At 38.2% G+C, this 15,767-nt stretch overlaps 1 protein-coding gene across 3 annotated transcripts in view; it reads left to right on the top strand.

Moving 5' to 3' along the window:
* The window catches only part of LOC120418797 (actin-binding Rho-activating protein), a 28,038-nt gene extending 13,107 nt beyond the window's left edge, over window positions 1-14,931 (top strand). For 2 of the 3 annotated variants that reach the window (XM_039581293.2, XM_039581304.2), the window contains exons 2-4: window positions 7,481-7,617; window positions 8,227-8,386; window positions 13,652-14,931. In XM_039581293.2, the coding sequence (XP_039437227.1) occupies window positions 7,481-7,617; window positions 8,227-8,386; window positions 13,652-13,876 (522 nt within the window). In that variant the 3' untranslated portion in view covers window positions 13,877-14,931. Of the gene's footprint in view, window positions 1-3,467; window positions 7,368-7,480; window positions 7,618-8,226; window positions 8,387-13,651 lie in introns of those variants that run through there. The other variant, XM_039581285.2, reaches the window with a different exon arrangement.
* Window positions 14,932-15,767: the final 836 nt, after the last annotated feature.

Raw genomic sequence — 15,767 nt, 5'->3', positions numbered from 1 at the left:
ATAAAAACAGAAATAAAAAAAAGTCCTTAAAAATAAAACCAAATTGGAAGCACTTTTTACTTTGATTTGGAGTAGAAACATAAACAATGAGTCTTTGAAAAATACCTAAAGCTCAACAATACTTAAAATTTCAATATTTATTTCTATAATTGGCAATCATTTATTTTTAATACATCGTTTCAACCGGAAATGGTAAAAAGTTGAATTGAAAATTGTATTCTTAACTTTATTTTAGTTCTAAGAACGCTTAAAACATGAAAAATGTTATTATTCTTTTGAGAATTTAGACAAATATCTAGGAATTCGTTTTAAAAAATGTTTGTACAATGTTTCCTTTTAAATTCTGTAAATTTTGCTATTGATTTTTAGAATCTTGATTTATCTAGTTGTCAGTATTTAACTTTTTTATTTTTTCAATGACAAAATTCAGTTTGATACGATTCCATGTGAAATTGGGTCATACCAAAATGCTGAATATGACCTTTAAACATATTTGCAATAATTTCCTGGATTTTATTTTCCATTGTTTCATTCAGTACGAACTACGAATGGATTTTATTTGATATTTAGGTTTTGCGATAACTGAATATCAAGCTCTTGTTTTCTTTGTAAATAAAAATGATTAAAAAATCTGTGAAAATCTGTGTCAAATGCACCCCATACTATTTAGGATTTCTGATGACTTAAGGGGTTATATACATGTTAATTTGTCGAAAATGACAGAGGTTGGAATGTGCACACATTTAAACTATTTTTTAAATATTTTTGCAGGGCATTCAAAAATTCATTTTCGTTAATTAACAAAATAAATATGAAGACATTTGGATGTACCATTGCCGAGATATAGCTATTTCAGTTTAGCAGTTTCAAAAAACGGGTGCCACGATATCTCAACACCGCTTTGACCAAATTGGCTCAAAATTTTGGTAAAGACTCGTTAAACTGGTCCCATGTGCATGACGAAGGCTGATTTTCAAAAACTTAGTTAAAAAAAAAGATAAAAATATTATTATGTTTTTCATATAAAAATCGTCAATTTTTGATTTTTGTATTAAAAAAAAAATAAATTTCAGAATCGGGCTTCGTCATGCACACGGGATATGTCTTGGGAGTCTTCACCTCAAATTTCAGCCAATTTGGTCTATCCCATCTCGAGATATCTTGGCACCAGTAAATCAACTCGGTGTTTAGAGAAAAACGATCAGAAAGTTTGACAGTTCGCTTTGCGCATGGCAAAATTGTGAACTTAAATCGTCTCTTACTCAGCTCAGTCTCGAAATATCGTCATGAAACCTTCAGATGTGATTAAAAATCATCTTTTAAGTAAATTTAGTTAAATTTCTGAAATATGATTTTTTTTGATTTTCTACATGTATGTAACCCCTTAAATAGACTTGTCATTCTCAAATAGATTGAAATTGTGAAAGAAGCCTTTAATTTAATGTAAGTTTCTAAAGAAGAATCTAGTGAAATTAATTTTAAAATTGTACAAAAAATTACAAAATTAGTCAAGAGTTCGAAAAAAAATTACTTTTCGTTAAAAAAAATCACAAATAGGGTCCTAAAGCCCTATGTTAATTTGTATGTATAACGGTAAAAACACGATTAAAAACCATTTCTGGTTACTTTTTTCTCATTTTATGCAAAAAAATAAATTGACAAGACAACATTTTTTCAATGAATCAACTATGGTCCCCTTGAAAAGAGCTGTCTAGTAGGAACATTTCTGTCAAGAAGGACCGAGAGGTAAATTTTTCAAGATTGATTTAAAAATTCTTTTCAAACTCTTTGAGCCCACACAAAAGGTCGTTTTACTCTGCTAAATAAGCTTTATCGTTGTGAAAGATAATATCAGCAACCTTTTTCCGATTTTTGATGGATTTTAGCGAATTCCCGACTTTGCCGACTTGAGTGGCCACCCTGCATAGTACTTTTTTTGTTAGTGTGTATAGTTTTGAAGTAACATGAACCAGCTATCACAAATGTCAACAATACTCTGGTAATGTAAAAAACGACAAACCTGCTGTTTTCAAAATTTCCAAGTCGAGGCTAACATTTCAAAAGGGCCAAACATTCAATATTAAGCCCTTTTAAAATGTTAGTCTTGGTTTAAAATTTTTGAAAATATTTTTTTCGAAAAGATCGGAAAATTTCACGAATGTTTCATATTTTAACATTGAAAGTCGGACCATTAGTTGCTGAGATATCGACTTTAAAAAATGGTGGGTTGTTTGGGTGAGACTTAGAAAACATCAATTTCCCTGTTTTTAAACCTTTGCATTGCAATATCTCAGCAACTAAGGGTCGTATCAACAAGGTTCAAAAAAGCAAAATATAGAGAACTTTCTCAGCTTTTCAAAAATATTTTTTCAAAAGTGGGCAAACATGTGCACTCATTTAAAAAAATGAAAAACTGCGACTATTTTCAAAAAAGCCACCTTAAAATTGATTTAACATGAAAACGGTGCAGTTTATCAAAATTTCACTACTTTTTGAGTACTTTTTGATTGTAAATTTGATTTTACATAGAAAAATGAAGTTGACAAATTTTTGCGACCGATATTTCGATTTTTTGAAAAAATCAGTATTGATTCGGAATTCATAACTCGCTCAAAGTTTTTTTGCACTACCTGGAAATTTCTGAAAAGTTGGCCTCTAAAACATACCAAAAAATAAAAAAAATAAAAATAGTGTTTTTTTGCAAATCAAGTTTTAGTGACAAAAAGTTAAATAAAAATTCACCAAATTTTTTTTACCGTGTATCATTTTTTCCAGTGTAGTCCGTATCCATACCTACAACTTTGCCGAAGACACCAAATCGATCAAAAAATTCCTTCAAAAGATACAGATTTTTAAATTTTCACATATCATTTTTGTATGGACAGCTGCCAAATTTGTATGGAAAATTATATGGACAAACTAATGATGCAAATGGCTCCTTTGGGCAAACCAAAGGCACCAAAAAAGTTTCAGCCGGATTAAAAAATACAAAAATTAAAATTGAAGAAAAAAGACCGATTTCGTAGTGAATTGCTCTGCTGTAATATTCATACTCATTTCTAAGTTATTTTCATAGGGCTTTATACTGCCCATGTTCGCATAAATGTCCCATATGCAAAAACAGCAAGCTGAGAAAAACGCATTTTAAGTTTGTCCCATACATAAGGCTACGTGTTAAGTTTTCACGAAAAAACGGGATTTTCTCTTGATTTCTAGAACAAAGTACTGGATGTTATAGGCTCTTTCGAAAGAGCACACAATTTTGAAGCAAACTGCATCTATAACTCGAAATCGATGAAAATGCATATGGGACATTTATGCGATCAGGGGCAGTATAGGCCCAGTGAAAAAATAATAATAATTTAACTAAAAAATTACGAACTCCTCGTCACAGTGTCTTGATGCAAACAAAGATCGAGCTCGAGCTGTCACCTGTCCCTGCGAACTATGGTAGCTGTCATCGGGCGGTTGACCTTTAAAAAAAACTGTAAATCGCATGACAAAAAAAAAAATAGCTGGAAAGACAAAGCAGATCTGATGCAATCCCACCAACTTCTGTGGCACTCGGAGTGCTAGTAAATTTTCGACTAGAAAGCCCTATTAACGTTTAGGTTTGGTTTTGAAGAGTTTTACACGCTTAATCAAGGCTATTAAGCATAAGTTTTAAAATTTTGTGGACTGATATTTTATAAGAGTTAAGTCAGATTATTCACCGAAAACGCTCGAAGAACATGTTTATTTTAATCAAATTGTAAACATTGAGCTGTCATTGTTACTCTCCAAACAAGGTTTTCAAGCCGTTCTGGTTGAAATTCACACAAATTTGACAGATGCCCCATTTACTCATTTCTAAGTAGGAACTGTTTTGACGAAAACTGAATGATGTGAAATGAGGGTGTCGTTTTTCACTGCATTTCCAGCTATACCTGCTCCATTTACCCTCTGTAGACAAAGTAATTTTCAAATTTGCCAATTCAGCACAAAAAACACAAAACAAACAAACATTTAGGTCTTCCAAATGTTTTCCCACCTCACTCACGCTCGGTGCAAAACGGTCACCTTGAGTCATCGACTGTCGAAGCGGGAGGGAAAAAACGAAACCAGATCAACAAACAGTAAACAAATTTAAGAACCACCCGAAAAAAAAACTGCGAGTCTGTATATTTTTCTTGGTTGTACCTCTAGCTTTCGCTCCACTCCACTCTGCCGCTATCCAGAATTTAACGGCAGTGCAGTCCCCCAAAAACTGGTGCAGTTGTTTACCCAACTGCGCATCGGCACACCTGACCATGGGCCACACACCCGGCGGTGGAGAGAGGCCATGGAGTTGTTTTTTCTTTCCACCTCACATAAGGTTTTTTTTCGAGATTTTCTTTGATTTGGTGGAATGTAAACAAAGCTTGAATGTTTGCAATGTTTGAGATTTGACGTTTAGATGCACGCTAAATTTTGCTTGACCAAGATGCGCGTTTGGAGATTTGTCAAAAGTCAAGGGTCGCTGCGTTGCAGCGCAGATCTCCTGTCCCTAATTTGACCGTAATGAAGCGCCATAACGCAGTCACGATCGCGTTTACGTAAAACGTCAAATCACTCACGATTTGTTCACACAAATCGGCGCCGAATGGGCGTAACCTTTACACCGTCATTAACGACGGTGCGTTACGCTACACGGTTAGTTTTTTTCTACGGTCTTCTTCACAACACTTTCGGAACTGTTAAATTTTTGATAGTTTTTTTCATCTTCGTAGACCCGTTGCGCTCGTGTATGAGCGCATGTTGATTAGACGGTGCGAGCCGTCAAATCGTGATTGCTCGAATAGATTGTAAATAATTATTTTGGCACGGTGAATCTTTTCAACCGCCGCTGCAATTACCCGCATTTTATGGCACATCTGAGCGGACCAACTGCTGCGTTAGATAATGCAGCAGCGCCTGATGAGGGTTCAGTGGGACACTTATCTAATGCCCTGCGCCGCAGGGCCCGGGACAACGGACAAGATTTCTCTACAACAGACTTTTTCCTTTTCCCCCCAATTACTCATCAATCCAAGCATGCCGGATCGAACGCCACCTCCCGTGGCGTCGCCGAACTGTCATTGTTTTCCAAGATGGCCGCCCGTTTCGATTTCAGGCCGCGTTACCTCACCGTCCTTTCGAAAATTTTCACCCCCCGAAAATCCTCCCACGCAAGCTCGCAGTGCAACCGTTTAATTGATAAATCAAAAGAGAAAACAAAGCGCGACCTCTTGCGGCAAAGTCACACGATGCCGCCGCGATGACGAGATCGAGAAATGAAGAAGATGAGTTCATTATGTAAATTTTGCAAGCGCGAGAAATCCCAGCGGGTTCCCACAACAAAGTTGCAGCAATTGCAGCGCGCAGCGCTATCTTGAGCAAGTCACGCAACTTTCGCTCTCAAGAGAACCCGCGCGGCGTGGCCTACTATGGCTGTCAGTTTAGCAAAAATGGCTGCGTGCAAGCGCGCAGCGCGCGCGTTGAACTCTTTTTGAGGTTAGAGACGAACCACTTTTATGATGTGCCAACGGGTCACGATAACTAATTGGCAAATGGTCGGTTCGGGAATTTAGCTTACCTGCACTGTAGGCATGCAAAGGGGTCCGCTCAAGCGGAACCGATCGCAGTTCTAAGGATTTGATCGAGTTAATTACGGAGGGTTAATAAAACCAACGGTCAGCGCTAGAACGGCAGTTTGTAGCGATTCTAAACTGTAAGCGTTAACATCGACGCGTGCTCCAATCGGACGTGATCAGAGTCGGAAGCCTCTAGAAGAAGCCTACTTCGTTGCAGGACGCAGCCAGTTTTGAGTGTGTTTGAGTTGCGTCCGTTGTAAAGCTCCCCGAAAGCAAAAACACTTCACAAAATGGGCGGAATCGTGTCGCGAGTTCTACGCGGAAACGCTGAACAACCCTGCGTCAAGTGCAAGCGGGAATGCTGCGTCTGTCTGGACGCGAACCTGCAGCTGACCCAGCGCCGTGTCCGGCGACTGGAAGATCGCGAACGGCGACGCAGCCGCGTTCAGCCGCTGGACGAGGAAGACACGGACGACGAGGGAATGTTGACCGCGGAGGAGGACCTTCCTGGCTTTTCACGATCCGGAACGATCCGACGAACCCGAAGGCGTCTGCTGGTTCCTCCACCACCTCCTCCTCCTCCGATGATGATGCCTCCAATGCCACCGATGGTGATGATGGTTCCGATGCAACAGCAACCTCAGGAAAGTCAGCAACAACAACCACAACAACAGCAAAATCAGCAACAACAACAACAGGCTCAGCAACAGCCACAACAACAACAACAGCAACAACAACAACAGCAACAGCCTCAACAACAACCTCAGATGATGATGCCGATGGTGATGCCACCAATGATGCCTCCCCAAATGATCATGGTCATGCCGGCAATGATGCAACAACAACAGCCGCAAACACCGGAACCTGCCGCTGCCGCTGGAGGTAATGGAAACGGAAACGGAGGTGGTAACGGAAATGGAGGTGGTAACGGAAACGGAGGTGGTAACGGCAACGGAGGTGCTAACGGAAACGGAGGTGGTAACGGCAACGGAGGTGGTAACGGAAACGGAGGTGGTAACGGAAACGGAGAAGCTGCTGCAGCGGAACCTGCAGCCGCACCCGCAGCCCGGCCACAGCGTAGACAACCCGCTGCGCAACCGGAAGAGGAAGAACCAGAGGAGGAGGAGGAAGCTCCACGGCGTCCACGACGCCGACCATCCCAACGTCGTGCTCCCCGTCGCCGAGCTCCAGCTCCAGAATCTGAAGAAGACGAGGAGGAGGAGGAGGAGCAGGAGCCACCTAGACGACCCCGGCGACGTCCGTCGCAGCGAAACGGAAATGGTCGCCGCAACGGTCGGCGCGAGGAGGAAGAGGAAGAACCGTCCGAAGAGGAGGAGGAGGAGGAGGATTCCGGCTCACGGCGAGCTCCGCGTCGTCGGGGATCTGAACGTCGCGAGAGACGCACTCGTCGCAACCGACGCCCGGAAACCGAATCCGAGGAGGAGTCCGAGCTGGAGGAAGAGCGCCGTCGGATCCGGGTGCGACGCACGCGCAAGGAAGTTCCAGAAGTGCGCAAAGAGGCTGGCGTCTGCCGGCATGACTCCGTCCGGCGTCAGCAGCTGCACGTTCACCACGTACACAGTCATCCGGAAGTGCCCCAGCAGCGAGAACAGCAACCTCCGGCCGCTCATGGTCCGAACGTCCGTCGACTGGTCGCTTGTTACGAACTGATGCGTTCCGACATGAGCGAGTGTGACTCGCAGTCCATGCAGAACCTCATGAGTCGCGTTGACGACCATCCGATGCGGGATTCGGGTCGTCGCTGCTAAATTTCCAGTAAAGTTTCTTTTGTTTACCTAATTTTGAACTCCGTGACGTCATATGTAAACAATCCACCAAGAACTGTCAAATTTTCTAACCTCAAATTTGTTTTCTTTCCCCCTTTCCAGGACTCCCCGCTGTCGTCCAAGGTCGCCATGTTCAACAACCGTGAGAAGAGCCACACCGAGTCCCAGCTGACGAATCCCTTCTCGGAGTCGCACGGTGGGATGCAACGGCTCAAGATCAGCAAAGAGGAGTACGGCAGGTAAGGGTTTCGAACTTGACCTCACCGCGGTGGTCATGGCGCTCAGCATTGCTCCACTGACCAACTAACGCTGTTCGTGTTCTACTTCTGGTGTTTTACTTGTTTTTGTTTTGTTTTGCCTGCGCGCATAACCAGCTTATCGCATGACTAACCACCGTTGGATCGCCCGTAACGGCCAACTAACCTCACTTTCCGTGCACGCCGGCCCCGGCGGAATCTCTCAACACCTAGCTAATTAAGTTATAGTAGCTAATTAAAAGTGTATTAACGTATTATCTAACCCAATCACTGAACGTATCAATCAATAGGTGAGCAAACAGACTAGAAGAGAAGCAGCAATTGTAGCATAACCTCAAAATATTTAGTCGCACTTCTTAGTCAAGAGAATTGTTAAACTAAACTAGTCAACGTAAGGAATCTTCTACTGTCCCACCGTTCTGCGTTTGCCCTAACCTCAATAACAACAGTATCTATTTAGTATTAACCCGTTTAATAACAAATACATAACCTAAAACTAGCACCCCTAAAAACCAAAACAAACCGCCATCTTTATTCTAACCTCTCCGAAATTCTCCCACCCCCCTTTCTGTCAAAACTTCCAACTCTTAGACCAAAGGCCGGCAGCCTCACCGAGTACCGCGGCAAGAAGGCCAACATCCAGGTGTACCAGGAGATGCTGGAGCTGTGCACCGTCATCAACGACGAGGGCCACTCGGTCTCGAAGCAGACGCCCGAGATCCGGGGCATCCTGTTCGGGGAGCTGTTCAATGTAGGTTTTTGTCCACGACTTTGTTTGTTTGGGTGTCGACAGATTTGAAAAGCAACTTTTGAGTAATTCAAATTGAACGTGTGCAAGTGACAGATTGGTGCTGTCACATGTGCACGCTTAATTAACTATTCTTTAAAAAAAATAATGTCACGGCGTTCTAGCAGAGTTCAAACAAACCTGTACATTCTAATAGAACTTTGACATAAATATTAGAACGATTCTGGTAGGATACTAGCAGAATCAGCTCTGCAAGCATTTTTCGTGACTGGGTGTGGTGCTGTCACTTGTGTACGCTAAATTTACTTTGCTCAGGATTTTCACGTTTTGGACAAAGCAGTTTAAGATGATTATAATCATGGTCAACCAAACAAAACGTGCTTGTTATTGTTTAAGAAGAGAAAACGCGTTTTCTCCAAACGTCAAAAAGCGACATGCGACAAGATAGCTCGACAGCGTCAATTTCTTATTCTGATTTTAAATAATTTCAGATTTTTCCCAGAAAAAAAAAGATCATTAACAAATGCTTTCTGAAATTAATAAAAATTTCAAGTGTCCACTGGTTCAGTGATCCGGAACAGTCAGAACTGGTTCCTGTTGGTCACTTGGCAACACTTCTAATTCTGATTTTAAATAATTGTAGATTTTACTGGAAATCTTGAATATTTCTTAATCAAAAATGTTTTATAAAATATACGAAAAACTTCAAGTGTCCACTGGTTCCCTAATCCGGAACATTCAGAACGGGTTCCCGTTGGCCACTCGGCAATATTTCTAATTCTGATTTCAAATAAATTCAGATTTTTTACCAGGAATTTTAAAATTTAATTAATCAAAATATGTTTTTTTTAATACTTAATAAAAATATCTAATGTCCACTAGTTCCCTAATCCTAAATGTTTCGGATTAGGGAACCAGTGGTCATTTGAAGTTTTTCCGTTGGTCACCTGGTCACATTTCTGATTCCGATTTTGAATTAATTCTGATTTTGCCTAGAAATCTAGAAAATTCTAATGAAATTTTCTAGTCTTTCGAATGAAAATATTTTCAATTCTTTTTATATCAGCCATAATATTTTAAAAGGTACCCTATGAATAGTTTTTGGATGGTTTTTATTCATCAAAATGTTCGTAACAATAGTACAGAGCGGATTCAGTAATCCGAATTTCGCTACTTAGAATGACCACTAACTCTTGCTAATTTGAACGTATTCGTCTAGTAATCCGATCAAAATATTTATCTGTTTTGACAATTGACTGTTTTGACAGTGTGGTTTTGCCATGGGCAAATTTAGCTGTCAAAAAAGGTAAATATTATGGTCGGATAACCAGACGAATTCGAACTAAAACGCACCCAATTGTCAAAATCAGCTGTCAATTTGATGTTGACATTTCAACCTCATGGATTGACGATTTGGGAGCGTTCTTTTATTACGTAACGCAAAAAATCTGAATTTAGAACCCCTCCCCCCGCGTAACAAAATTTCCATACACATTTTTAAAAATTTGTATGGAGCGTAACATGGGCTCCGACCCTCCTCCCCTACCCCCCAATTTCGTTACGCAATAAAAGAACGCTCCCTTTCTGAGCAAGTGGTTTTGTGCTTTTGACAGCTGTTAGTCATTTCAAGGCAGTTTCATTCGAAGTACTGAATTCGCTCTGTATAAAAGTAAAACAAGAAATGGGTTAATTTCTTTAAGTGTGTAACATTTTTTTCCTAAATACTTCTAATCAATACTTACAACTTTTCCGAAGACACCAAATCGATCCGAAAGCCCGTTTTCATAATTTATATTTTTTTATGTATTTTCACAGCATTTTTTTTTTTGCAGCTGCCTCGATTAATTTGTAGAAGATTTGGGCGAATTATTTATGCAAAATAGCCTCTCAAGATCATAGAAAAAAATCTCACAAAGTTTCAACTAAATCAAAATCGCAAAAAAAAGGTGTTGAAAATCTCAGAGAATTGCTTTTTGCACAGAAATTAAAAAAAAAATAAATAATAATTTTTGAGCGTAACGTAAATTCAGATTAGACACACAAATTTAAGAGCCATATTTTCGCTAGGGGGCACGGCTTTGTTCTAAAGGTCGTATCGATGAGCTCCGATTTTGATGAAACTTTCAGCGTTTGTTGGTCTACATAAAAGATGAACTCATGCCAAATATGAGCCCTCTACGATGCGGGGAAGTGAGGTAAAATATCAATTCAAAATTTTACAAAAATGTTCAAAAAAAATAGGCCAAATTTTTAAAATGCTCATAACTCAAGTTTGGCAATACGTAAACCTGCTCGCTTGGTTTCATTCGAAAGGTTTTCACATGCACTACAATTTCGACTTTGAATTACATCTGTCGGATACTTACTTTCAGATATATTTACTGATTACTGAAAAGTAGTGATTTTTTTTTAAATTGTCGTATCTTTCTCAAAAACGTAGATACCACCATACCCTATGTGGCGAAATTGAGGCATGGTTTGTACTCTAAGTCTACAATAATAACTTTTTGGTACCTCCGATTGTGGTGAAAAAATCAATAATTCTTTGAAAATCCATTTTTTTTTAAATAAATTTTACAATTCCATCAAACCCAAAACAATGTTTCGATATGAAATTGTTCTTGTTGAGTCTCAATTTCATCACTGAATATGTTTTATACGTTGGAGATGTTAAATATGGCATAATTTGACATATCTTTCAGCTTTTTTTGCAAAACTTATTCCAATAACTGTATTAAAAAAAGAAAAGTTTGTGAATACAAGCTGAAACTATTTTAAAAACTATTATCTTTATTGCTGTTGTTACATTGAAGTTCATAACCCATTCATGACTTTTTGGAGATACTTTAATAAGGATAAGGTGAGGAAATAAAAATGAGTAAAATTAAATTGAAAATGGATGTGAATGTCATTTCTCATTATGAAAAAACGGCTCGCAAAGATGATCACAAAATGAACGCCAAAAAAAAACAGATAAAATAACAAAAAATCAAACTATCTAAACGTTTATATCCGATGCAGGATGAGGTTATAAACTTTCAGCAGACATTTTTGTTGAAAATCAACCATTAGCATTGACAAAATCAAGAGAAACCGGTGACAACACAAGTTTTAATGAATCCAGTATTTTATATTATAGCAAAGGTTGGTGTATTAGTAATCGGAAAACTCAACGCCTTAACCCCAATATAAAGCAGTACATGTTGGAATTATTTAGTGTTGGGCAATTAACAGGTAAAAAATTCACTGCTGCTGAAGTTTTCAAAGCAATGCGTTCGAAAAGAGATTTTTGAGACATTTTTGAAAAGAATGATTGCAAATCAACTGAACGCGTGTACAATACATTTTCTAACCATTTTTTCATTGAAATTTTTAAATTCTGACTTGTAATTTCACTTTTTATATATCTTTTTTTGCCTCCCCTCGACCATAGCCATGTTGGAATATTACGTCCAAAACGTAACAATTGATTGAAAGATAAAGTTACGCCATTTACATAAATTGTTCAGAATTCATGTCACCATTTTCAAAATATAAAAAAAACTCTAAAATTTAAATGAAAACACAAGAACATTTAACTAAATACCTTATTTCAAATACTTAAAACAATAAAATCAGCAAAACTGATTGACAACTTTCATTTTCTGTTTTCTATTATTTTTAAATACCAAAATTTTCCAAAAAAAATACAAAAATTCCGAAAAAAAATCAAGTGATGGATGAATTTTTAGAATTTAAATTATAATATCGTAATTTCATTTTTTCAATAACCAATTTTATACGTTTGGCCCGCAAGCCCATTTGAGCTTCAAATTTGGCCCGGCATCAAAACACTTTGAGCACCCCTGTCCTAAAATGATAGTTTTTTGAATGAAAACTGATGTTTTGTGCAAAGTCTTGTATCAAAATATGCCATATTTAACATCTCCAACGTATAAAACATATTCAGTGATGAAATTGAGACTCAACAAGAACAATTTCATATCGAAACGTTGTTTTGGGTTTGATGGAATTGTAACATTTATTTAAAAAAAAAGATTTTCAAAGAATTATTGATTTTTTCACCACAATCGGAGGTACCAAAAAGTTATTATTGTAGACTTAGAGTACAAACCATGCCTCAATTTCGCCACATAGGGTATGGTGGTATCTACGTTTTTGAGAAAGATACGACAATTTAAAAAAAATCACGACTTTTCAGTAATCAGTAAATATATCTGAAAGTAAGTATCCGACAGATGTAATTCAAAGTCGAAATTGTAGTGCATGTGAAAACCTTTCGAATGAAACCAAGCGAGCAGGTTTACGTATTGCCAAACTTGAGTTATGAGCATTTTAAAAATTTGGCCTATTTTTTTTGAACATTTTTGTAAAATTTTGAATTGATATTTTACCTCACTTCCCCGCATCGTAGAGGGCTCATATTTGGCATGAGTTCATCTTTTATGTAGACCAACAAACGCTGAAAGTTTTATCAAAATCGGAGCTCATCGATGCGAGCAGCGTGCCCCCTAGCGAAAATCTGGCTCTAAGAAAATAAATATTGTGGATTTAGTTGACTGCTGGATTTTCTGACATCTTCACACGGTCGTTCGAAACATTCGGGAATTGACCGAGGGGATCCCAAATGTTTCAACATTATTGCTAGATTTTTCTGCATTTGAAAAAAATATTTATATTTATTTTTACTTCATCTAAAATCACATCTGGAACAAATATTTCACAATTCTTCCTAAATTTGTATACATTTTAGAAAAAATATGTATTTATAAAAATAGTTTAATTTTTTACTACAAGATTTCCCCTCGATTGAACATTCTAACCTCACTTTTCCGCATCATAAGTAAACGTCAAACCAGAAAGCTGTTGCTAGTTTTTTTTCCAGAAGAGTTCTACAATGATCCGACAGAACTTTTGTTCTGGTTTGACGTTTACTGAGGGTGCTAAAAAATTTAGTTATGTCACTGCTTGGGTTTGTAAACAACAATACCGAACTTTCTCAGTTTTGTTTTGATACAAACTGAGTGTTTTCAATAAGAGTGCAGAGTTACGCGACATACCGAGAATAGCGCAAACATTTTGATGTTTGACACTTTAAAACTGATAGACATTACACGTTTACGAAATTTTACTGAACTTCAACAATATTTTCTAGAAGTTCAAAGAAAATTAAAAGGAAACAAAATCTCGACACCCAAAGAAAAAATTAACATCACAATTGAATTAATTTCCAATAAATTAATCAATTTCTCCCCCATTTCAACCCAGATCTACACCCACATCAACGACAAGCTGGTCGGGCTGCTGCTGCGCGCCCGCAAGCACGAACTGATCGCGTTCGAGGGCGAGGTGCTGTTCCAGCGCCGCGACGACAACGTGCCCATCCTGCTGCTGAAACCGATCCGGGAAATCCGCGAGATCATGGTCGGCAAGCAGACCGAAATCCGCCGGAGTCTCAGTCCGAACCCGCAGCCCACCAACATGTTGAAGTAGAGCGGGGGCGCAAAGTGACAGTGACCAGCTGTCAATTGCGGGAACGAGTGAGCGAGAGTGTGTTCGAACGCGCGCGTGACTTGAATTTGGTACCGAAAAGCGTAATTTGTATATTTTAGAAGATGTTTTGTTCGTATCAAACGCGATCCCTGTGAGTGTGATTGAGAGAGAGAGTGTGAATTTCCTACCAATTGGATCAAATTGAAAGACATATGATATTTGTTTCTGCTGTTTAACGTTTGACATTTCGTTGGGGCAAAATTTCGCAGTGACACTGTATACTAATCAAACTGAGAGCAAAAAACTGTCAAAATGGCGACGGCAGAATGCATTGTTTGTTTATTCCACGTGATGAAATGAAACAGTTGTGGTGTGAATGATTCGTATCGGTAGTGTTAGGCGAATATACTAAAACAAACAGAACCAAAAATAGTCCATAAGTCTACTAAACTGACTCTTACAAACATACCTTGATAATTTATTATCTAGTAAGGCTTTTTCTTCTATCCCTTTCTTTTCCTTTTCCTTTCCACTTATCTTTCGTTCGATCAAATATTTGTTGTGCAATATTTAGTTGTTATTCAGTTTTTCCTCATCTTTCTTTCTTTTCACTTCCCATTCGGAAGCAAACTCCACTTTTCCTTTCTTCTGTGTAGCTGCGCGGTAGTCACAGTATTAAAATGCTCTTGTACAAGACGAAACAGAAAACACGCAAAATCGCAAGACCGAAGATGAACACACGCACAAAGCAAACATCTTCGGGAAGTAAACAAAACAAAACACGCCAAGTCGTGGGAATTTCAAACTTTATCCAAGTAAGCCAGTGGTTTGGGAAAGAGCATCGGAAGAAACAATAGCCAGCCAGCCAACATCTTAATGTTACCCTATTGACTGATTTGTGCGTGCGTGCGTGCATGCGTGATTTCTGTTTGTGTATAGGAAATTCTTTGTTTATGTAGCGAGAAAAGCAAACGATATGGTACTGTAATTAGCTCATTAAGTAGAGATAAAATAAAGGAGAATAAAAAAACTACTGTTTACATTACCATCAGGAAGATTGGTGTAAAGTTTCAATTCTTTTAGCTGAAAGAAATTCCTCAACAATATCAGTTTGCCAAAAATAAACCTATATGTCAGGTCGATGTCGGTCGCATAGGCGAAAATAACCAAACTTCTTATGAGGTGGTTGTCACTACTACACTGAAACCCAGAGATTGAAGTCAATTGTTGTCAAACAAACGGGGTCACTTTTTAGTGTGACACCCTCTTCACAAAGAGCTCATACACACAGTACCAAAATTTTGGTTTGATAGTAAGTGTGAGGTTCATGTAAAAAGTAACAGTTCGTCACTTTTGAGTTTGACTCTGTCGAACCAATCTAGAATAAATTTTCAAAAGGTCCTATCTGCATAGGAAATCTATGACTCATAGATTGTTTTGAAAATTTACTCTGGCAATGAGGTAAAAGTCAAACATTCAATATAACGCCCATTTGAAACCTTAGTCTTGATTTAAAATTTTGAAAATATTGTTTTCGAAAAGATCGAAAAATTTCACGAATGTTTAATATTTTAACATTGTAAATCGAACCTTTAGTTGCTGAGATATCGACGTTGGAAAATGGTGGATTTTTTGGACGAGACTTAAAAAACATCAATTTTCCTGTTTTTAAACCTTTGCATGGCAATATCTCGGCAACTAAGGGTCGTATCAACAAAGTTAAAAAAAAATATTCAAATATAGAGAATTTTAAAAATATTTTTTTTCAAAAGGGGGCAAACATGGACACTAATTTCAAAAAATGAATGAATGCGACTGTTTTGAAAAAAGTTACCTAAAAATGGCTATAACTTGAAAACGATGCACTTTATATAAATATCACTTAAGTACT

The sequence above is a fragment of the Culex pipiens genome, chromosome 3, assembly GCF_016801865.2.
Source record: "Culex pipiens pallens isolate TS chromosome 3, TS_CPP_V2, whole genome shotgun sequence".
NCBI classification, from domain to species: Eukaryota; Metazoa; Arthropoda; class Insecta; order Diptera; family Culicidae; genus Culex; species Culex pipiens.
This window is presented reverse-complemented; position numbering and strand designations above follow the sequence as displayed.